This window comes from Gymnoscopelus braueri, assembly GCF_963280865.1.
Source record: "Gymnoscopelus braueri genome assembly, contig: SCAFFOLD_153, whole genome shotgun sequence".
NCBI classification, from domain to species: domain Eukaryota; kingdom Metazoa; phylum Chordata; class Actinopteri; order Myctophiformes; family Myctophidae; genus Gymnoscopelus; species Gymnoscopelus braueri.
This window is the reverse complement of record NW_027660974.1, coordinates 129,281-154,838: the sequence shown is the minus strand read 5'-3', so window position 1 is coordinate 154,838 and position 25,558 is coordinate 129,281. Positions and strand designations below refer to the sequence as shown.

Sequence of the window (25,558 nt, the reverse complement as noted above, 5' to 3'; positions counted from 1 at the left end):
AGTGGAAGCATAGAGATGTATAGCTAACTGCTTAGCAGAAATGGGAATTAAAAAATATGTTTCCAGCTTGTGGATCTGCTACTTGTGTGTGACGCTGTAGAATGATCAAGTAAGGAGCATCGTTAATTTACAAAGAAACACAAAAAGTTAAAATAATGGAGACGGTAACGATATACAAATAACGGAAACCACTCTACAAGCTCTGGGCCTGTAGATTGGCTCTTTCCTCCGTTTCCCATGCGGTGCAGTCATACTGGCCCAGTGGTGGAAAAAGTACTCAAATTCTTTACTTAAGTAAAAGTATCAATACTGCAATATAGAAATACTCTGTTACAAGTAAAAGTGCAGAATTCAAAAGGTACTTGATTAAAAGTACAAAAGTATTGGCTTCAAAATGTACTTATTTCTTTAAAATGTTTTATCCCGCGATTTTTGTAACCCATTTTTTTTCACCCGGTGCCAATTTCCTAAGTGATCCTGGGCGCTATACCAGCCCTACACCAGCGCTACACCAGTCCCCCACAGTAGGGAGGCCAGGGCCGAGCTCATGCTTCCTTCAATGCATGAGAGCCAACTGACCTTCTTGTCACCTGACAGGGGAGAGTTTCCCTGGTTGGACGTAGCGCGTGGAAGGAACACGTTATTCCAACCAGTTCCCTTCCCCTCCATCAGGCGCCCCGGCTGTCATGGGGGAGGCGGGATAGTGACCAGGATTACTACATGTTTTTGTGAGGGTATTAACTACCCTAGGAGGCACGGGGAAAACATGCAAACTCCACACAGAGAGGCCCTTTCACCAACCCCACCTAGGGTATGATGACGCGGAGGAGAAGACACGCCCCCAGCGCCCACAGCGTCCCCGGCGGGAATCGAACCCAGGACCTTCTAGCTGTGAGGCGACAGCGCTACCGACTGCGCCAAAGACCGTGCCTCCTCAAAATGTACTTAAAGTACCAAAAGTAGATCTGCTATTTTCAAATAGCCTAGGTATAAAATAGGGCTAAAGTGGTTAATGTATGTTTAATAATATCATAATTTATATCTGAAAAGTAACTATAAAGTTTTCAAATAATTGTAGTGGAGTAAAAGAACAATATTTGCCTCTGAGATGTAGTGGAGTAGAAGAGAAAGTATTGGAAATTGGAAATACTCAAGTAAAGTACAAATACCTCAAAATTGTACTTAAGTAAATGTACTTAGTTACTTTCCACCCCTGCATACTGCCGAGTATAAAACAGGGCCTGAGTTGTTGATGCACATGTCAAACATAGCCCATGTCTCTCTCTCTCTCTCTCTCGTAAACCAACCACAAGTTAGAAAGCTGTGGCTCAACGTGGGGCTCGAACCCGCGGCCCTGCAGATTAAGAGTGTCATGCTCTGCTGAATGAGTTAGCCAGGCTGGGGACCGTGAGGGGTTCCCAACAGATGGTATCCCCCAACCCCCCCCCCCCTACGCACAGCGACCTCACGCTCAACCCTGAGGGCCTCCTCTGGTGTCAGCTAGATTCACAAATAATCCTCTCCATCTCGCTCTCTTTCTCTCTCTCCTTCTTATGTTCTCTCTCTCGTTGTCTCTCTTTCTCTCTCTCGTATATTCTCTCTCTCTCTCTGTGTCTGTCTGTCCATCTCTCCCTCTCTAGTTCTCTCTCTCTTCCTCATCTCTCCCGCTTCCCTGCCAAACTCTCTCTCTCTCTGCCTCTCCTCGCTCTCCTCTGTTAGATGACTCCAGTGATTGATGGTATGGTTGGAAACAGGAAAGCCTCGCTCTCGTCTTCGCCTCGTAAATCTCACACACACACACACACACACACACACACACACACACACACACACACACACACACACACACACACACACACACACACACACACACACACACACACACACACACACACACACACACACACACACACACACACACACACACACACACACACACACACACACACACACACACACACACACACACACAGTGAAAGGAAGGCGGTGAAATCAGCAGTGAAGAATGATTGTCATCTTGTGTGTGTCTCTGAACAAAGGGTGTGCGTATACTGTACTGTACTGTATGTATGTAAGCAGACAGTGCAGCAATGTGTGTTGTTTTAACCCATTAAGACCGGGAACGCATCTGTGTCAGTTTAAGATTTTTTTGGCTATTCAAAAAAAGATAGCAGATCTACAAGCTCATAGCGCTTGTAGAGCTGCTATCTTTGGAAAAATCGTTTGTCTTTGAACATATATATATTTTAAAGCGAACATTTTTAACTCCGTTACAACTTCCGGTAGTCCCTGGAACTAAATATTTTGATATCGGGGGTCCACGGCCAAATACATAACATTTTTACGAACCACTGATATTATAAAATTTTTCAGAAAAACTTAGGTCAGGATTTAGAAAACATTTGTAGAATCCCCCCAGAAGCAAAGATCTGAGTTACAAATGTTCGCTTAAAAAAATATATATATTCAAAGATTTGCACACATTTTCACGATTTTTTCAAAAACAGCAGATCTACAAGCTCATAGCTCGGCACTCTGCACATTGAATTAAGCCACATGTCTGCCAATGGCTCTCACAACTCTAACTCAATTGAACCCATTTAGACCCGAGGCCCATTCTAAAAACGCCTTCTAAATCCTGACCTAAGTTTTTCTGAAGAAACTTCCAAATATTTATTCAAAAAATTACAACAAATGTATGTTGCTATATACTGTACATAGCAACAAGAGCCCCAAAAGGGGTTCCCGCCCTGAAAGGTATAGTTACAAAAAAAGGGGTTCCCGCCCCAAAATGGGTTAACCCATTAAGACCTGGGACGCATCTGTGTCACTTTGAGCAACAAAAAAAAAAAAACATTGGCTATTCAAAAATAGCACATATACAAGCTCATAGCGCGGCACCGAGTGCCGCGCTACGAGCTTGTAGATCTGCTATTTTTTTTTTTATTGTGAAAATGTGTGCAAATCTTTGAATATATGTGTATTCTTTTAAAGCGAACATTTTTAACTCAAATCTTTGCTTCTGGGGGGTCCCTGGAACAAAACATTTTGAGATGGGGGGGGTCCGAGGCCAAACACATTTTGGTGGTCCTTGACAGTTAGGAAAAAGTTTGAGAACCACTGATAAAGAAACATAAGCTTTTTAGGAAAAATGTTGGGATTTAGAATCGGCTTCAGGTCTTAATGGGTTAATACAATTCGACTTGTTGAGCTTTGGTTTATTATTCTACACTAATCTAATTCTAATCTACTCTATTACATGCAGGGCTGCGATTCATTATTGAATAGTATACGAATGTGCTCTGTTTACAACAAAGTGTAAAACTGTCTCTCGTATATCCTTATTTTTTGTTTTTTTTTAAAGCCGGGGTACCGAGAGGCTAACGTAGTTCACTGGAGTCCCCCAGGGCTCTATCCTAAGAGCGCTCCTTTTTAAACCGACCTACAAGCTTTTTTAAGCCGGCCTACGCGCTCACAACCTGTTGCATTTGCGACAGGTTGTGAGCTTGTAGATCGCCATTTTTTTTTGGCTAACGTCCTTCCTAGAATATGGATGCTGGGGGGTGTCAAGGGGTTACGTTTGATCACATCAGTCGTCTCATGGTGACTGTAATGTATACACCACACCACCACACACACACACACACACACACACACACACAGCCCACCCACTGTGACAGTAATTGATTGGTGTGTCAAGTGTGTTTGACACCACTTCCTTTTCTCTCTCTCTCTCTCTCTCCCCCCCGCTCTCTCTTTCTCTCTCACTCACACACACACACACACACACACACACACACACACACACACACACACACTAAAGTTTGTGTTATACGGTACTTGTGAGGACAACTCACCATCTTAAGATGGCAATTGTATCAATGCCATTTAAAACAAATGTCCATTTCTAACCCTAACCCTGTGATGCGTTGTGAGCTTGTATGGACTATAATTCGGCGTGCAACTATACGTATAAATCAGGCTCCTAAACCCCTAAACCTAACCTCTAACCCCGATCGGAATCTCTTTCCAAATTGTAAGTCTAACAAATAAATAAAATAAAAAAGTTTTAACCACAAAAACAACCATTTCTCTTTGAGAGGACCTGGAACTCTCCTACTACTTGCTAGGACATAAGGGCCCTCACAAGTATATTAATACAAGTGTAAACACAGGTCTCTACTACTATACTTCAATTTTTTAACAGTAAGCCTAGAGCCGAAAAATAGCAGATCTACAAGTTCACAACGAGTTGCGCTGCAACGCGTTGTGAGCTTGTAGATCTGCAATTTTTTGTGGTGCACGCCACTGGCACAAAACTAAGTATGAATCATGTTTAACTCTCTAATTCCAATCCCTATACCTAGCCTCTAAGTCTAAATGTCTAATCCTAAACCCAACCTGAATCTATTCCTAACCGTAAACGAATCCCTAAAAATCTATTTGAAAACATAAAAGAGCATTTTCTTTCTTGTCCTCACAACGTCTATTTATCATATTCTACTATACTTGTGGGGATTGCACACACACACACACACACACACACACACCACACACACACACACACACACACACACACACAGCGGTGGAAGGCGGAGCTAATAAACCACTGGTCTCCTCACAGCGGGAGCCGAAAAGGCTGACAGAGAGAATTAGAATGTCTATTTGCGGCGGAGCGGGCCGCCATAAATAGACATCATGTAACGGCAAGTGTTGTTTTGTAAATTTCGATTCCATTCTTGATGCTTTGCGTGTTGTTATGACTGAGACATTATCCACCCCCCCCCCCCCCCCCCGCCCCCACCATAATGCAACGCTAGCTATTTGGATTTCCACTCAGCTGATTTAACCCATTAGAACCGGGAAAGCATCTGTGTCATTTTATAGCTATACATATCTATATGTTTTTCAAAAAACTCTTAGAACAGTGGCTTTAAAAAAAATAGCAGATATACAAGCTCGCAGCGTGTCACTTTGTGCCACGCTGCGAGCTTGTATATCTGCTTATTTTTGAACATTTTTGAAAAATCATGAAAGTGATTGAAAATGAAAATGTTATTGTAATGTATTGATAATTTTCCTTCTCTTATTTTTACACAAATCTTCCAAAAATAGGGGGGGGCAAAACTAATTTTCAGATGGGGGTCTGCGGCTAAATGCATATCAATTTGGGGGTCCTTGATACGAAAAAAAAAGTTTGAGAACTGCTGATTTAGGTATTTGTAGAGTCGGCCTCAGGTGTTAATGGGTTAAATATAGCAAGCATCACAACAACACAATAAGAATAAAGTGGCTACCATACAGAAGTGGTTCTAATACATTTACATGATGTCAAAGACCCCCACGATGATATATGGATTTGACCCTGAACACCCTTCTTAAAAAAAAACGTTTTTCTGCCAGGGACCCCGCCTTAGGAGAACATGTGCTCTCAATGCTTTCAAATCTATTCAAAATTCAAAAAATGTGTCCAAAAAATTGCAGATCTTACAAGCTCACAATGCGTTGCGGTGCGACACGGTGTGAGCTTGTAGATCGGCTACTTTCGAGTAGCTAAAGTATAAAAGAGGGGGAAAGTACACTAAAGTACCCAAAACAACACAGTAGGTACAGTACCGATAGCACCAAAAGTACACAAAAGTACCCAAAACAACACAGTACCGATAGCACCAAAAGTACACAAAAGTACCCAAAACAACACAGTAGTACAGTACCGATAGCACAGAAAGCCCCAAAAGTACCCAAAACAACACAGTACCGATAGCACCACAAGTACACAAAAGTACCCAAAACAACACAGTAGTACGGTACCGATAGCACAGAAAGCCCCAAAAGTACCCAAAACATGCCCTGAACCAAAGGGGCGGGGCGTAATAAGTTCAGTTCAGTTCAGTTCCCATTGACAAAAGGCATGTGTAAGTTAACAAATAACGACAAGTGTAATAAATAATTCACCATGAGCCAGTATCACAAGTTTAACACACTGGAAATTGAAAGCGGAAAGGGTGAAAGGATTGCTTTGTTTTTGTTGTAGCACGCTTTGCACATTTCTCAGCCAGCATATGGGGCTGTCATGGACACCATATGACATGTTGTGCCAAAAGGAAGACAAACAACACAGAGAGATAGCTTCCAGACTTCACTGACTTTCAAATCAAGGCAACAAAGAGTTCATCTTGATATTTCAGCTATGAGACAAGATGTTAAAGCCTTTTGGATTGATCTTTTTTTCCTCTCCTGCTAAGACAGGGTTGCATTTTATTTTTAGCAGGGGGGAGAGAGAGAGAGACAGACAGACAGACAGACAGACAGACAGACAGACAGACAGACAGACAGACAGACAGACAGACAGACAGACAGACAGAGACAGACAGAGAGACAGAGACAGAGAGACAGAGACAGAGAGAGAGAGAGAAAGTCCCTTGAAGCTTTTTTGGACCGCATATCATGGCATGGGCCCACAATATTCACCGAATTAAAATTAAATTAACCCATTAAGACCTGAGGCCGATTCTAAAAATGTTTTCTGAATCCTTTTTTATTTTAAACATTAAAAAAATGTAAAAAATATATATGAAAAATGTAAAAAAAATATATAAAATAAATATTAAACATTTAAAGATTAAAAAAACAAAAACATCACAAAATATGTTGTTCCAAAGATCCCCAGAAACAAAGATTTGCAACGATTTTTCAAAAAATAGCAGATGTACAAGCTCATAGCGCGGCACTCGGTGCCGCGCTATGAGCTTGTACATCTGCTATTTTTTTTATAACCCAAAATAAATCTTAGAAATGACGCACAGCTGCGTTCCCGGTCCAAATGGATTAAGCCCCCGTCAGTCCAGAACCACTGAAATCTCTCCAATGTTCCTCCATTATGTTTGGCGCCAGTGGCCCACACACACCAAAGCAATTTAGGTCAACCGACAGTAATGTTAACAAGCGGCGGAGCAGCTAGTGGACTGAGGCACTCGGATAGACAAGAAAACATTCAACAGAAACATGCTTTAAAACCCATTCAAACCGGGAAGGCATCTGTGTCATTTCAAGATTTCTTTGGCTATTAAAAAGAATAGCAGATCTACAAGCTCATAGCTATGATCTATGAGCTTGTAGATCTGCTTTTTTTTTTTTTTGAAAATCTTGAATATATATATATATATATATATATATATATATATATATATATATATATATATATATATATATATATATATATATATATATATATATATATATATATATTTTTTTTTTTTTTTTAAGTGAATATTTTTTAACTCAAATCTTTGCTTCTGGGGATTCTACAAATGTCTTCTAAATCCTAACAGTTTTTTTGGGGGCAAGATGTTGCTATATATCAGTGGTTCCCAAAAACAATATCAGTGGACCACCCAAAATGATATGTATTTGGCCGCAGTCCCCCCCATCTCAAAATATTTTGTTCCAGGGACCCCCAGAAGCAAAGATTTGAGTTAAAAATGAATATGTATTCAAAGATTTGCACACATTTTCACGATTTTTCAATAAATAGCAGATCTGCAAGCTATGAGCTTGTATATCTGCTATTTTTGAATAGCCCAAAGACATCTTAAACAGAATTGAATGGGTTAATACTGTTGTCTTTAATATTATAGTCCCCTGTACGACTGGGCTATATATAGAACTAAACAAGACAAAATACCCTGACTTTGGTATTCGTGAAACTCACAAAATGAGGACAACCACCACCGCTGTTTGTCCAATAAAACCACTAACGTTCACTTACGTTGATTCCTCATTCCGAGGATGGATTCAAAGTTCATTAATTCATTTATTAATTAATTAATTCAATCAATCAATCGTTCATTCATCAATCCAATCAGTAAACAAAGTGTCACGTTTCAGCTTAGTTAAAGGGACATTTCACCGATTTCGCATCAAACCCCTTTTTTTATCTAGGTCTAGGACCCATAAACATGATCCTGGTGTGTTTTTTGTGTTTTATCTGTATTTTTAGATTTGTAGTAATGCAGCAGTCCAGTCAAACCCCAGTCAAACACACAGACTTCTATATTTTTCTGGCCATAGGGTGCAAATTTCAAATTTTGCTACTGTTATCTACTACAAATATAACATTAACATCTTCCAGGGGTGAAATGCTCCTTTAACCTCAATGTTCTTTACTGATCAGAAAGAGCACAAATCGGTCCCGAACGGCTGGCGTAGCGGTCCGGGCACCTAGGCTGCCTACTGTATACCATCAATAAAAGCAGTGGTGGGAAAAGTACTCAAATGTTTTACTTAAGTAAAAGTATCAATACTGCAATGCAGAAATACACTGTTACAAGCAAAAGGCCTGTGTTCAAAATGTTACTTGAGTAAAAGTACAAAAGTATTGGCATCAAGGTATACCTAAAGTACCAAAAGTAAAAGTACTAACATTTTTGAAAATAGCAGATCTACAAGCTCACAACGCGTCGCGATGCGACGCGTTGTGAGCTTGTAGATCTGCTAATTTCAAACAGCCAATGTAGGGTCTGCAAAGTAACTAGTAACTAAAGTTTTCAAATAATTGTAGTGGAGTAAAAGTACAATATTTTCCTCAGACATGTAGTGGAGTAAAAGTTAAAGTATTGAACATTGAAAATGCTCCAGGAAAGCAAAAGTACCTAAAAATCGTACTTTAAGTACAGTACTTGCGTAAATGTACCTAGTTACTTTACACCACTGAATAAAAAGGCAGAAAAAGACCCCAAAAATATAAAAGAAAAAGAAAAAAGCACAAATCTCATGACACCACACGCACGCACACACACAAAAACACACACACACTAGGGCATTCACAGAATAGTCGAATATTCGAATATTCGAATATCAAACCGACTATTCGACTATCAAACCACTATTCGACTATTCGAAAAAAAAAAAAAAAATATATATATATATATATATTTTTCTTTTTTAAGATTTTTTTTTTGTAGTGGCTTTTCTAGAGCAGACATGCAGCTGTGAGCTCTGGTGTGACGTCAACTCGCATTCCTTGAGTCGAGTCATCAATGCAATAAAAAAAAAATATTTTTTAATTTTTTATAATCAAATCGAATAATCGAATATTCGAATACTTTTGGGTCGAATAATTCGAATACCATAAATCACTATTCGTTAATGCCCTAACACACACACACACACACACACACACGCCAGCCGAACTCACCGACGCGCGTCACCTTCACCGCCACGCCTTGCGACGTCTTCTCGGCCGCCATGCGCCAGCGGCCCACGCCGCGGCCTCGCTCCACGAAGGCGCGCACGCGGCAGGCGTACTCGCCGCCGCCGCCGGCCGCCGCCACCTCCGCCGCCGCCAGCCGGAAGGCGCCGGCGCCCGTCCTCTCCAGGGCCACGCCCCATCCTCCTCCCCCCCCCGCCTGAGAGGAGGAGCCGTTGGCGAGCACCACGCCCAGCCGGTCCATGGTCACCAGGTGGCGCCCGTCCAGCAGCCAGGCCACCTCCAGGGCCAGGGAGGAGGGGGGGGGGCCGTCCGCCACGTCCACCGAGCACAGCAGGGACAGGGGGTCCCCGGGGGACAGGAGGGGCGAGGACGAGGAGGACGCCATGACGCTCAGAGACTGGCCTGGAGAGGGGGAGAGAGAGAGAGAGAGAGAGAGATGGTTAGACCAGAGATTCCCCAACCTTCTTTTATTTGAAGGAGTTTGATGTGTATTGAGGCCAGGGGGTCTTCCAACGTTTTTCAGGCCAAAGACCCCTTAGCTCATTGGTTCTCAAAGTGGGGGTCCAGTGGTCCTTGGCGGGGTGCCAGGGGGTCCTCAGCTAAATAAGTTAATATAGTGTCACAATCATCTTGACCACTTTTTAACCCATTAAGACCCGAGGCCATTCTTAAAAATGTTTTCTAAATCCTAAAAGTTTTTTGAAAAAAAGAAAGAAAAAAAAAATCAAGATTTTTCAAAAATAGCAGATCTACAAGCTCATAGCGCGGCACTCTGTGCCGCGCTATGAGCTTGTATATCTGCTATTTTTGAATAGCCAAAGAAATCTAAAGTGACACAGATGCGTTCCAGGTCTTAATGGGTTAACCATTATTGTATACTTTGGGCTATTTCGCCCCCCCTGGAACCCACTCAAGGACCCCTGGGGGTCCCCGGACCGCACGTCGAGGACTAGCGGTTTTCGAGAGCGGTTCTGCATGGATTTTCTCAGGAAACTAAAACGCAAAGTGGTTCGCAAGTTTTTGACACACAGCAGCAGTACCGGTACAGCTAGCGCTAACACCAACTAACGGACAAAAGCTTAACGAAAAGGGACAACTGAACTCACCACCAGAAGTTTCATTACGTCATGCATTTTAGTTTTTAGTTTTGCTCTACAAATTAAGTAGGTATTATTTGGTGATATCGGTTTGCCGGTTAGATATGGCCGTCATTACAGTCAGACTTGCACGCTGTCAGCGGAACGCTAGCTGCCACAGCTAGCATTCAGGACGCCACATCAACCACACCGGTGGTTTCCCCTCCCAATACTTTTTGGAATCTTCAAGCTGGATGTGTTGTTAGTGGATGTATGTACAGTATATGGAACTGTGGGCTGGGTAGAGCTGGATGTTCCGTTAGTGGATGCAGAACATTGACTGCGGTTGCTGTATATATATTAAAACAATATTTGCTTAAACATTATGTATTAGAAGATTTGCACAGATTTTCACAATAAAAAAAATAAATAGCAGATCTACAAGCTCATAGCGTGGCACGAAGTGACACGCTATGAGCTTGTAGATCTGCTATTTTTTTTTGAAGAGTCAAAGTATATAGACATATGGTTAAAGTCGTTAAAAATAATTGCGACGCTATATTAACTAATTTTGCTGGGGACCCCCCTGGTACCCCCCCAAGGACCCCACTTTGAGAACCAATGGTATAGACTATTCCCACACAGTGGGACGCACGTATACAAGAGCCCCCCCCCGACCCCGAGCTGGGGAAAAGTAGTGAAAAAGAACAGAATAGGAAAAAAACATAACAGAGAAGAGCAAGGGATCAAAAGAAAGTAGAAAGCTAATAAAATCTAGATTAAAAACAGAGGGGTGCAACGCAAAGGCCTGCGGGGGAGGGGTTGACTCCGAAAAGGATGTTTATGAGTTTATGAATTATTTATAAAGACAATATGACACATAAAATAGCAACTTTGTAGATAGATAGATAGATAGCTACATAGCTAGATAGATAGCTAGCTAGCTAGATAGATACAGTAGATAGATGGATGCCATTATCTAGATAGATAATACACATGAGTATACAGCATGTGTGTATTATTTATTACACACACACTATGTATATACTGTACATATATTTCCTTCCCAATGCATTGTGAGCTTGTAGATCAGCCATTTTCAAAAGATTTTTTATACATTTGAAAACTTGTGAAATGAGACATTCTGCAAAATGAGTACTTTCTACTTTTGTACTTTAGGCACATTTTGATACCAATACTTTTGTACTTTTACTCAAGTAAATGACCTGGAACGCATCTGTGTCACTTTAGATTTCTTTGGCTATTCAAAAATAGCAGATATACAAGCTCATAGCGCGGCACCGAGTGCCGCGCTATGAGCTTGTAGATCAGCTATTTTTTTCAAATCTTGAAAACATTATTATTTTTTTTTTTTTTAACTGTCTAAACTGGATTTAGATTTTTTTTAAGAATCGCCTCAGGTCTTAATGGGTTAAGTAAGTACATTTGAGTACTTTTTTCACCACTGTGCCTTTGTCTATGAAAATGTGCTACACAATAAAAGCACTGCTTTGCTCGTGGGGATAAAGTGATTGTAGTCTAGAGTGGTGGGGGGGAGGGGGGGGGGTGTTTGGACCCCCTGCTGAAGGAAGAATTCAATACAATAAGCAGCAGCTCTGTTGCTACGGTGTCTCTGAGAGGACAAAAAAACTAAAAAAAAGCCCAAAAGGAAGGTCGCTCTCGCTCTGTTTGTCTTCTTCTCATCCTCTTTGCTTTAGTCCTTTAAGTCAATATATGAACATCCTGGGAGACCAGATGAGATTGTCTGCTGCCACGGTGTGTGTGTGTGTGTGTGTGTGTGTGTGTGTGTGTGTGTGTGTGTGTGTGTGTGTGTGTGTGTGTGTGTGGTTTCATTATAAACCTCTGCTGAGTGTTTCGGACGGTTTAAGAGGACATGGCGCGTTAGCCCAGATAGATCCACGATATGGTGGCCACAGCAACCACAGTCAATGTGTGTGTGTGTGTGTGTGTGTGTGTGTGTGTGTGTGTGTGTGTGTGTGTGTGTGTGTGTGTGTGTGTGTGTGTGTGTGTGTGTGTGTGTGTGTGTGTGTGTGTGTGTAGGGGCCCCTACAAGGGCACAAAGATGTCTGAGTGAGACAGAGTGAAGGTCAAGAGCCCGCTGGGGGGGGGGGGCAGGGGGGTAAAGAAAAGAGAGACCACACTGTGAAATCCTGAGTGTTTCATTTAACTGTGAGGGGCTTTTTTTCCCCCTGGCTGAAAACGCCAAAACGCTGAAAACACCAAAACGCTGAAAACACCAAAACGCAGAAAACACCAAAACGCTGAAAACAGCAAAACGCTGAAAACAGCAAAACGCTGAAAACAGCAAAACGCTCGCCTAAAAAAAACTGCTTCCAAACGCCCCAAGTTGAAACTATTTGGTTAAAAGGTTATAGCTCTATATTGTGATAGTACTCATTGCTATAGAGTGTTTGTTCAGTAACAGGAGTCTCCATGTCTCTCCAGCTCTTCTTTAAACATAAAATAAACTTTCAGGTAGGTGAAAAAAAAATCAGCCAATCAGGAGAGAGTACCCATTTATCAGCTTCATTTTTACAGTGTTCCAGTTCCAATTGTGTGTCTGCTCATTTCTTTGTGTCATCACTTCCAATTTCACCCGTTTAATCTATATCCTGACTGAGTTCTCTATCCTGATTGGATAAAATTGGTATTCATTCCTGACCTGAAAATGCATTTTCTGTTTATCAAAGAGCTGGAGAGACATGGAGACTCCTGTTACCGAACAAACACTCTATAGCAATGAGTACTATCACAATATAGAGCTATTTAACACGTATATGTTAACCAAAGAAAATCACTTACCCTACCTTTAGCTTTACTTGGCATATAAAAACGGGACTGTGACCCATCTTCCCCATGTTTGGGAAAACAATGCTACTGTATAGAAAAAGATGTACAGAATATTCAGTTTAACCCATTAAGACCTGGAACGCATCTGTGTCGTTTTTAGATTTGAGCTAAAAAGCATTATTTTACACTTAGGCTATTTCTGAAAAATCGTGAAAATGTGTGCAAATCTTTGAATATATACATTTTTTAAAGCGAAGATTTTTAACTCAAATCTTTGCTTCTGGGGGTCCCTGGAACATAATTTTGTGAGATGGGGGTCCGCGGCCAAATACATATCATTTTGGGGGTCCTTGACACGAAAAAGATTGAGCGCCACTGATGTAGAAACGTACGTTTTTCAGAAAACTGTTGGGCTAAATAAAGTGTTCCTCATTTACCAGTGGGCGTGACGGCGACGGAGCCCATGTCCGTCCTCTTCTTCACGATGCTCCTCCACTGGCCGCCGTCCTCGTGCGTCCACTCCTGGCCCGTGCACGCGTACGTGCCCTCGTCGGCCGCCGACGCCCCCGACACCACCAGGCCGAACACTCCGCTGCCGCTCTGCCCGGGCACCAGGCGGACGCCTCCGTCGGCGTAGCGCCGCGCGTACTTGTGGCCCGTGACCACGCCCCCCTGGGGCCCGAACGTGAGGATGTCGTCCTGTGGTGGGGAGGGGGGGAGGATTATTACATATTCGTCTAATCGCATTTATTATAGAAATATATATATATATATTTTTTTTTTCATGATCGATATAATCGATCATGAAAACGTTGGAAAACGTTCGTATATTTCTAAACATTTAAAAAAATAGCGGAAATAGACGATCTACAAGCTCAGCTCTACAAGCTGTCAAGATGTGACACGTTTTGAGCTTGTAGATCGGCTATTTCCACTATTCAAGTTTTTTCTTTTTTTAACTCATTCACTGCCAGGCTTATTTCAAGCTTGTTGATCCCTGTGCCACAGGCAGGAAAAATGGAAAAATTAGATTTTTTTCTCCGTTTACATTTTAACATTGAAGTGGATGGAGCATTAACTTTTTGAAAATCGTTTTCTCCTAGTTCCTTTGAGATAAAATATATATATATACAAAAAATATATATATTTTGATTTTTTTTTTTTTCTTTTCTTAGGTGACGTCAAAAGACGTCATTGGCACTAATGGCACACTGAAAACGGCCGTCAAAAGACGTCATTGGCACTCAATGAGTTAAGTATAAAGTTACCAAATTACGCTAGTTATTTGTCATACCTGGCCCTGTGCACCTTTCGTTCACGAAGCCTAACGGCCGATCTACACCAGACTTTTCAAAGCGGGCGGAATATGCGCGGAATTTGCCGCGCGCGCACAGTGCGTTTGGAAAGAACCAATTGATGTCAATGATGCCGGCTAATGCCAGGCGCACGGATACGCGAGCCCCGCGTACGCAGGCTTTAAAATAGGACTGGATCTAAAAGTGCGCCTGAACAGAAATGTATATATTCTTTATTAATAAATGTTCCAATAAGGTTCAATGACAGAAACACAATTAACCCATTAACACATTGAATGCCAATCGCGTAGATCTACGCGAACCGCCGATTCCCATTGATTTTGCCCCAGGTGCACTTTCCGAATTTTTTTGATCCATTTCCGTTTCCGGTTTCCGGTCGGAAACAGAATTATTCGGGTTCCGTTTTTTTCGATCGTATCCGCTTCCTGTCTGGGATCCTGTTTAAAACTCGATTTTCTCGGTTGTTGTTTTTCTCCTCGCTGATCACTGTTTACCGTTGATCGGCTGTATCTTCAAGATGGCGGCACGGATTTGGAAACTATTTTCGCTGGCCGTTTCTCACGGATCCGCCGTGTGTTTAGAACCAAATGAACGCGCACTTTTAACTTATTTAGCGAGGTCTGTGGCGACATGAAAAAAACAAAAAAACAACAATAAAACGCTGGCACTGGTGAGTACATTATGAGATTAAACTCTGGCATGGAATGTGTTAAGACCTGGAACGCATCTGTGTCACTTTTAGATTTCTTTAGGCTATTCAAAAATAGCAGATATACAAGCTCATAGCGCGGCACCGAGTGCCGCGCTATGAGCTTGTAGATCTGCTATTTTTGAAAAATCGTGAAAAAATATTTTTATTTTTTCAAAAATCTGTTAGGATTTAGAAAACATTTTAAGAATCGGACTCAGGTCTTAAAGGGTTAAATCGTTAATCGCAACTATCTGAGCGACAATAAGTCGCCTAGTAAAATGTCCAAAAATGCCCATCTATACCTGGGGGGCGGAGCCCTTCTGCAGCGACCACGTGACGGACAGGTAGGTGGGGTGGGCCAGCTGGCGGGTGACGTTGCAGGACAGCGTGATGTCACTTCCCTCCGGGACCACGGGGGGCGGGGCCTGCGGCGAGACGGCGAGGGTGTCGGGGATGACTGTGGGGAGGGGGGGGGGAGAGAGAGAGAGAGAGAGAGAGTTGGGGTGGCGTGTTGAACACACACACACAGCGTTGTAAGCTTGTAGATCTGCTATTTTCACAATATTTATCTGTAGAACCGAGTCGAACAAAATACTATGTCTCAACTCCTACAATTCCAAGTGCTTGTCAGGGAGGGGGGTCCAAGGTTCAAATATGATTCTTTTGAGGAGTCCCCAGTTGAAATATGATTATTTTGGGGTGTTATATAGCACCTTTCTCCAAAGTGTCTTTACATAAACACACCGACCGGTGAAGGAAACCATGCAAGAATCCTCAGCGGTCAGGGGTTCGGTGCCTTGCTCAAGGACACTTTGACACGCGGCCAGGAGGAGCCGGCGGTCAAACCCATTCCCAAGGCGTCTCTGCTCGAACCCCCTGAAGGCCACTGCCTTCAAGTCATTTACTGTACAATAGTATTTGCACAATCACTTCCCCCTGATATGAAGCGTTTCATTTTTATGAGCCAATGAAAGGGCAGCCAATTGTTCCCCGTGCCCTGGAGTGAATCTTGCATCATCATCATCATCATCATCATCTAGGTCAGTGGTTTTCAACCCTTTCCATATCAAGGTCCATTATTTATTCGGCATTTAACCACCTTTTGATGAGATTTAGCCTCTCAGAACCCCCAAACTTAGAATATTTTGTTATCGTTGGATAACATTTTGTCCACAATTCCATCCATGCTGTATTGGTGTTGGTACCATAGGAGAGATAACAGGCAAACGTTGATGAAAAAAAAAAGTATTTTAATTAATAATGTTACAACTATAGGCTGTACTTGTGAAGACTGGTAGAACTAGTATCACTCATGCTTAACCTATACTCTGACTGGTGTCCATATACCACTGACCTGCACAAGGGTTGGGACGGTTTTATTTGGACACACACACACACACACACACACACACACACACACACACACACACACACACACACACACACACACACACACACACACACACACACACACACACACACACACACACACACACACACACACACACACACACACACACACACGTCTGTCCACTTCAACATTAGATGATATAACAATGAGTCTATTAATCCATATAAGATGCATGGCTGATGCCACTGGAACTAATGGGTAGCATCAACTCTACCACTGAATGTCAGAGACAGAGACAGAGACAGAGACAGAGACAGAGAGAGAGACAGAGAGACAGAGACAGAGACAGAGACAGAGAGAGAGAGAGAGAGAAACAGAGAGAGATAGAGACAGAGAGACAGAGAGACAGAGAGACAGAGAGACAGAGAGACAGAGAGACAGTGAAACAGAGAGACAGAGAGACAGAGAGACAGAGAGACAGTGAAACAGAGAGACAGAGAGACAGAGAGACAGTGAGACAGAGAGACATAGAGACAGAGAGACAGAGACAGAGAGACAGAGAGAGACACAGAAAGAGACAGAGAGAAACAGAGAGAGACAGAGATGAGTGAAGCCACTGCCTGCCATTTAGACAATCGAAATGTCAACTCATTTTGATGGAGAGGAGAGGAGAGGAGAGTGAGATAATAGGAAAATAGGAGGGGAGAGGAGAGGAGAGGAGAGGAGAGGAGAGGAGAGGAGAGGAGAGGAGAGGAGAGGAGAGGAGAGGAGAGGAGAGGAGGTGAATCTTGGAGACAGGGATGGCAGAGTGACATCACATCACCCATAACCCACACACAGTGAAAGTCCTCAGTGTGTGTTTAACTGTGAGACCCTTACAGGTTCATCTGTTCACCGTCAGGGTTACATAAACACTGAGGGGTTTAGAGTGTGCATAACTCAGCACTGCATGGACAACGGCCAAGTAAACCTCCGTCAAAACATGATCTACCTTTCACCAACCTGTTAGACCAGTGTGTGTGTGCGCGTGCGTGTATGTGTGTGTGTGAAACAGTGAGAGTGGAGCAGCGATCGCAGGCTGTCAATCACGCGCGACTGATGATATCAACTTACAGCCCTGATCATAACACCTGGCTTATGATACAGCCCAGTGACACCTGTCTGTCTGTCTGTCTGTCTGTCTGTCTGTCTGTCTGTCATGGTCGTTGTTTTACGCCAGGAGGGTGACGGATAATAAACCACCCGAGAAACGCATCGTGAATATTATCATTTCACATCAAACTACTGATTTGGCGATGACTCATTGATACAAGTTGATGATTTTTATTTTGCGATGAAAAGCAGAAATAAAAGTAATTCATAAAACTGCAGGCTTCACATTTTCATGTCCCCACAAGTATAGTAATGCGTGTGTGTGTGTGTGTGTGTGTGTGTGTGTGTGTGTGTGTGTGTGTGTGTGTGTGTGTGTGTATCATGTGACATTCAGGTGTGCAGACAGTGAAAGGCATGATGGGGGCGTTTCTGAGGACGAGAGAGAATAAAGCAACGACAGAGAGAGAGAGAGAGAGAACACGTGTGGTATTATAATTGGCTGCAAGTGTGTGTGTGTGTGTGTGTGTGTGTTCATGTCAAGGTCATTTCCTTTTGAAGAGAAGATAAATGAAAAACAAACACAATAATACGAAATGTTCCACATGTGTGTGTGTGTGTGTGTGTGTGTGTGTGAGTCAAACCCCAAAGGAGTGGCCTCACAAAGCCTTGCCGGCATAGAAAGGTGGGGCATGCATAACCGCCACACCCGAACACACACGCACGCACACACACACCTTTTTGGTCTGCGTCTCTCATCTGTATATACACATAAAGTATAGCATATTATAGTAGAGTATTGTAGTAAAATGTCATCGATTGAAACATCGACAGACGGAAAGATACAGACCCATATATCACATACTGTAAATACACACCCACAGCCAGTGGTGGGAAAAGTACTCAAATGTTTTACTTAAGTAAAAGTACCAATACTGCAATGTAGAAATACTCTGCTACAAGTAAAAGTCCGGAATTAAAAATGTACTTGAGTAAAAGTACCAAAGTATTGGCGTCAAAATGTACTTAAAGTACCAAAAGTAAAACTACTAAAATGTTTGAAAAATAGCAGATCTACAAGCTCACAACGCGTCGCATCGCGACGCGCTGTGAGCTTGTAGATTGGCTATTTTCAAATAGCTTAGGTTTAAAATAGGGCTAAAGTGGTTAATGTGTGTTTCATAATGTAATAATTTATATCTGAAAAGTAACTAAAGTTTTCAAATAATTGTAGTGGAGTAAAAGTACAATATTTGCCTCTGAGGTGTAGTGGAGTAGAAGTAAAAGTATTGGAAATTGGAAATACTCAAGTAAAGTACAAATACCTCAAAATTGTACTTAAGTACAGTACTAGAGTACATGTACCTAGTTACTTTCCACCACTGCCCACAGCACTTTCTATGCACACACACACACACACACACACACACACACACACACACACACACACACACACACACACACACACACACACACACACACACACACACACACACACACACACACACACACACACACACACACCTCCTCTATGTGACTTTGAGGTGTTCAGTGACACACACTAGAGATCAGTGGTTCTGTGTGAGTGTGCAAATGGAACCAAATGGACCCGTAAGGTTCCATTTGCTCTCTCTCAGAGTTATGGGGATCCAGGAAGAACCACTGTGCTACACTAAATGGAACAGAGCCTTCGATTGGTATCATTGGTAACACCTGTGAAGGAAGTAAGGCCCATTTTGTTTCCAATTATGGCTGCTGTCAGTGGTGTAAAAGTAAGTGCATTTACTCAAGTACTGTACTTAAGTACAATTTTGAGGTATTTTTGCTTTACTGGAGTGTTTCCAAAGTTCAGTACTTCTACTCCACTACATCTCAGAGGCAAATATTGTACTTTCACTCCACTACAATTTTTGGAAAACTTTAGTTACTGGTTGCTTTGCAGCCCTATATACAGTACATTTCGGCCATTTGAAAATAGCCGATCTACAAGCTCACAATGCGTCGTGAGCTTGTAGATCTGTATTTTCAAAAGATTTTTTTATACATGACGAACCTATGAAATGGGACATTCTGCACCATGAGTACTTTTAGTTTTGGTACTTTAAGTACATTTTGATGCCAATACTTTTGTACTTTTAATCAATTAAATCTAAAGTGACACAGATGTGTTCCAGGTCTTAACTCATTTTCTGTTTATAAATGTTTTTGAGAATTTAGCTATTGCCATTTTCCAAAAAAAAAGAACCAGGAGATAACATTTTCCAAAAAGTTGCTGCTCCGTTCACTTCAATGTTAAAAAATAAACTGAAAAAAAACAAACAAAAAAAAATCTAAGTAGCCTACTAGCTTAGAAAAGACTGGCAGAGGCTACAGACTGTTGTAGAGAAACTCTGGCAGTCTAAGAGTTAATGGGATAAACCAAAAGCAACACTATCCTGTGAGCCGGATTCTTTTTATTTCATAATGTGTCACCCAGCAATTTTGCAGCTGTCACTTGTTGAGGGGAGAAAAAAAAATGTCGCCTGTGGGCTTGGCTTCTGCTCTCCAATACGCCGGTGTGACAAGAGAAATGATGTTCTTTGGTTACTTTTGCTTTTGGCAGGAAGGAAGACGACGGAAACATGAGGGAGTTTGATTTCCGCGGCACAACGGAATGTCTGTGGTGACTTCAACGAGCTGTTACACGGAAGACTTTTTTTTCCTTTTCTTTTCTCTCAGTGATTAAGTCATTAAAACAGTCTTATAGCCCAGGGGTTCACAAACTTTGTTTCAGCTCGACACCCAGACGAAACATTTGGTGTCTCCCCAACACCTAGCCCTTGAATGTCTGTGATAAAGATAATTCCTTTTAACAGGACGTTCATGAAAGTCCTTGCGGGCTTGTTTCCAATGAGGGCCTGTGAGCAATTAGGGGTTAAGAGTCTTGCTCAGGGACAAATTTCATTTCATCGACACATATGCTGGCGTGGCCTGGAATCGCACCTGGGGCAACCAGGGCCTCTGGCTCCCTAGGCGGGCTCACTAACCACTCAGCTATGGCCGCCCGTGATCTTACATACATTTCATGTATTCCAAATACACAGTCATTGATCAGTCTGGATGACGCGCTGTGTAGTCACGATCTGCGCGGGCGTATAAGTGCTCTAAACTCCGTCTGTGCACCCAATAATTAATTCCTAAGACTTGGAGTCAGATATTGTCCTCTAGTTTCATATCCATTTGAAAGTTCTGCCAGAAAACGTGTGTTTAGTGAAATACCTCTACTTTTCCACAAGCTGCACACGGCAGCTCGAATATATGTAAACTTCCTTTAGGACGCACAAATGTTTGGGGCACACAATTGGCAGATGGAGTGACTCATTACCCCACACCAATCACAAGCACCTGTCAATTGTTTGCCCCATTCGTTTGTGCTTCCCTGTGTCAATTTGTGATGACGTTTGTGATGATCAGAGGATGTTTTGGGTAAATTCGGTCCTTTACTCAAGTCGTCCGTGTGCAGCTCGTGGAAAAGTAGCGATATTTCACTAAACACACGTTTTCTGGCAGAACTTTCAAATGGATATGAAACTAGAGGACAATATCAAGTCTTAGGAATTAATTATTGGGTGCACAGACGGAGTTTAGAGCACTTATACGCCCGCGCAGATCGTGACTACACAGCACGTCGTCCAGACTGATCAATGACTGTGTATTTGGAATACATGAAATGTATGTAAGATCACAGACATTCAAGGGCTAACCAACACCCAAACTTAAAAAAAAAAAATATATATATATATATATATATATATATAAAATAAATGCATGTTCAAACATAAAAAAAAAATAGCCAACTTACAAGCTCACAACGGGTCTCATCCCGATGCATTGTGAGCTTGTAGATCTGCTATTTTCTCTCTCTCTCTCCCCCTCTCTTCCTGTGTCTCTCTCTCTCTCTCATGGTTAATCAGTGATGTGAGTACAAACAAATGCTGCGTACGTCACTACATTACGCAGCGCTCATTAGCAGAGGTGAACCGGCACTGTGCCTGCCTGGTGGCTTTTTTACTGGTGACTGTGTGTAATGTGTATTTTAGAGCGCGGGTGTGTGTGTGTGTGTGTGTGTGTGTGTGTGTGTGTGTGTGTGTGTGTGTGTGTGTGTGTGTGTGTGTGTGTGTGTGTGTGTGTGTGTGTGTGTGTGTGTGTGTGTGTGTGTGTGTGTGTGTGTGTGTGTGTGTGTGTGTGTGTGTGTGTGGGGGGGGGACCCCCCCCCCCCAGAAGCAAAGAATAAGAATTAAAAATGTTGGCTTTAAACAATATATATTCAAAGATTTGCACACATTTTCACAATTTTTGAATAGCCAAAGTGTATAATAATGCTTTTTTTAGCTCAAATGAAAAAGTGACACAGATGCGTTCCAGGTCTTAATGGGTTAAGTAAAAGTATCAATACTGCAATGTAGAAATACTTTGTTACAGGTAAAAGTCCGGAATTCAAAATTGACTTGAGTAAAAGTACAAATGTATTGGTATCAAAATGTACTTGAAGTACCAAAAGTAGAAAGTACTCTAAATGCAACGAATTTGCATTTCAGAAGTTTTCAAATGTATAAATTGTGTACGCATTTGCGACGCATTGTGAGCTTGTAGAACGGCTATTTTCAAATGGCCGAAATGTATATAGGGCTGAATTGGGTAATGTATGTTTTTTGTTTAGTTTTTTTAATCTAACATTTTTATCCCACGATTGTGTAACCCCATTTTTTACACCCAGTGCCAATTGTCTATGTAATCCTGGGCACTACCTTCCCTCTGCCAACCTAGGGAGGCCAGGGCCGAGCTCATGCCTCCTTCAATGCATGAGAGCCAACTGACCTTCTTGTCACCTGACAGGGGGGAGTTTCCCTGGTAGGACGTAGCGCGTGGAAGGAACACGTTATTCCAACCAGTTCCCTTCCCCTCCATCAGGCGCCCCGGCTGTCATGGGGGAGGCAGTATAGTGACCAGGATTACTACATGTTTTTGTGAGGGTATTAACTACCCTAGGAGACACGGGGAGAACATGCAAACTCCACACAGAAAGGCCCTTTCACCAACCCCACCTAGGGTATGGGCACTGATGACGCGGAGGAGAGAACACACCCCCACCGACCACAGCGCCCCCTGCGGGAATCAAACCCAGGACCTTCTAGCTGTGAGGCGACTGCACCACTGCGCTTTTTGTTTGCTTTTTGTAATAATAATGAAAATCTGCAAAGTAACTACAGTTTTCGAATAACTGTAGTGGAGTAGAAGCACAACATTTGCCTCTGAGATGTAGCGGAGTAGAAGTAAAAGTATTGCAAATTGGACATACTCCTCTAAAGTAAAAAAATACCTCAAAATTGTGCTTAAGTACAGTACTTGAGTAAATGTACTTAGTTACTTTACACCACTGGTCATTATCAGGGTAGGATACGGCAGTATGCAGTAGTTTTTAAGTTAGTCTGAAAAACAAAGGTAGTCGACGAACATTTTGTGTCACAGTTTTAGTTTTAGCTCCAGACAGTCAAACCTCAACGGTTCTGACCTCCACCGGCTGGTTGGAAGGAATATAGTTTGTACTACTGATACCATTAACCTACTTCCTCCAGGTAGGGCCCTGACCACAGGCTCTGGACTGAATACACTGTCTGGATGGGGAGGAGGGGAGGGAGGCTGGGGTCTGCATGTAACACACATACAGTATTACACACTGCTGCTGTTGGATACCTCTGTTTGAGACAGACAGACAGACAGACAGACAGACAGACAGAGATGGAAAGAGAGAGGTGGAGAGAGAGAGAGAGAAAGCGAGAGAGAGATAAAGAGATAGAGACAGACAGACAGACAGAGACACAGACACAGACACAGAGACAGACAGACAGACAGACAGACAGACAGACAGACAGACACACAGACAGACACACAGCGATAGAAATAGAGAAATAGGGAGCAGAGAAAGAGAGGGGGAGTTAAGGACAGACAGACACATAGATAGATGTCAGACAGACAGAGATTTTACAGTGTAGGGAGGTCTGTGCCGTGTCTGAGAAGGTCAAATAAAAGACGTTGTTAAAACAGAACACACACACACACACACACACACACACACACACACACACACACACACACACACACACACACACACACACACACACACATTCCACTTCACAGAGTATTAATGTAATCATCTACGGTTCATAACATCACTATCTCAATGTGTTTCGCTAATCAAATTCCTGCTCTTGAGTAAATTCAGCCGATTAGCCTCGTCAAAAGGCGTCTCTAATCTTGTTCCTTGTGTACAAGGACCAGCATTAAGTACCGTGTGGTTTTATTAAGCATCATGGGGCTCTATCAGCGTGGCTGGAATGTGTCTTTGACCCAGCACTGATTAGACCTACTTGACTGAAAGGCAGCCTTCAAATTAGGGCCGGGCATTTAACTGAAAATGCATCAAAACCAGTGGTGGAAAAAAGTACTCAAATGTTTTATTTAAGTAAAAGCATCAATACTGCAATGTAGAAATACTCGGTAACAAGTAAAAGTCCGGAATTCAAAATGTTATTTGAGTAAAAGAACAAAAGTATTGGTATAAAAATTTACTTAAAGTACCAAAAGTAAAAGTACTAAAATGTTTGAAAATACAGATCTACAAGCTCACAACGCGTGTAGATCGGCTATTTTAAAATAGGCTAGGTATAAAATAAGGCTAAAGTGGTTAATGTATGTTTTGTAACATAATAATTTATATTTGCAAAGTAACTAAAGTTTTGAAATAATTGTAGTGGAGTAAAAGTACAATATTTGCCTCCGAGATGTAGCGGAGTAGAAGTAAAAGAATAGGCAATTGGAAATAATACAAATAAGTACAGTACTTGAGTAAATGTACTTAGTTACTTTACACCACTGATCAAAACCGACATCCTACCTATAAATGTGTGGAACCGTCCGACACATTTCAAACTATAGACAAACTTTGCATCGTTCCCATATAACCGTCTTAATCCTGCTCATGCACAGTAGGTCAATAATCAAGGTGAATTGACACTAAATGAATAATAATTATAATCGACTAAATCGATAAGTCTGATAACCACACGCGTTAAGATCTACAAGCCCATACATCGCATGAGCTTGTAGTCTGTGTGTCATTGAGCCAGCTCTGATTAGACCTACTTCACTGCAAGCAACCTTCAAATAACAATGAAAAACCTTGACACCGTGGGATGCTAAGTACTGGCATTAGATTACTCGTCGTTTTGAGATTTGCTCTCAGAAATGTCATTTGAGGCAGTAAAATGCATAAAACAGGAAAAAAACTCATGACTGATGAGGTCATAAGTATGGCAGATTTCTTACGCCATGGCTCCTATTAGTGTTGATTTTGACAGCAAATTTTGATTCAGTTTTAGTCATAGTCTTTTGAATAAAAATCCATTTAGTTTTAGTCATATTTTAGTCATTCTGAAATGTTTTAGTTTTTGCCTAGTTTTAGTCGACTAAATATCCTAAGATTATAGTCGACTAAAATGTATGTTGGCGGTGCCTTGATGGCGTCGTAATGGCTGATTTTAGTCTTGGTTGCATGCTGAAAATAGCCGATCTACAAGCTCACAACGCGTCGCAGCGCGACGTGTTGTGAGCTTGTAGATCTGCTATTTTCAGAGTGCAACACCCGAGCGGAACCAAACATAAAATGCCTCGTCTTTTAGTTCTACTGGATCTCTTCTCCACTAGTTCCTCACTAACATTTTAGTCTAGTTTTTATTTAGGACGAAATTGTCGATATATTTAGTCTTAGTTTTAGTCATAATAGCTCAGTTTTTATTTAGTTTTCGTCTGTGAAAAAAAAGGTAGTCGACGAAATCAACACTGGCTCCTATAGAGGCGAGCCATCTAGAGGAGGGTCTGTGTGTCTGCCTGTGTGTCGCCGTGTTCACACAGCCAATCTCGCCGAATGCTAGAAGCAACCAAGTCAGCCAAAACCTCAGCATTCCTGTTCTCCAG

At 42.0% G+C, this 25,558-nt stretch overlaps 1 protein-coding gene across 1 annotated transcript in view; it reads right to left on the bottom strand.

Moving 5' to 3' along the window:
- Positions 1 to 9,196: 9,196 nt before the first annotated feature.
- The window catches only part of LOC308081006 (immunoglobulin superfamily member 8-like), a gene marked incomplete at its 3' end in the record, with an annotated part of 54,677 nt that continues 38,315 nt past the window's right edge, over positions 9,197 to 25,558 (bottom strand). Inside the window, exons 4-6 of the mRNA XM_080457411.1 lie at positions 15,408 to 15,562; positions 13,536 to 13,797; positions 9,197 to 9,613 (exon numbers count right to left, since the gene is read on the bottom strand). Of these exons, the coding sequence (XP_080313537.1) occupies positions 9,197 to 9,613; positions 13,536 to 13,797; positions 15,408 to 15,562 (834 nt within the window). The remainder of the gene's footprint in view (positions 9,614 to 13,535; positions 13,798 to 15,407; positions 15,563 to 25,558) is intronic.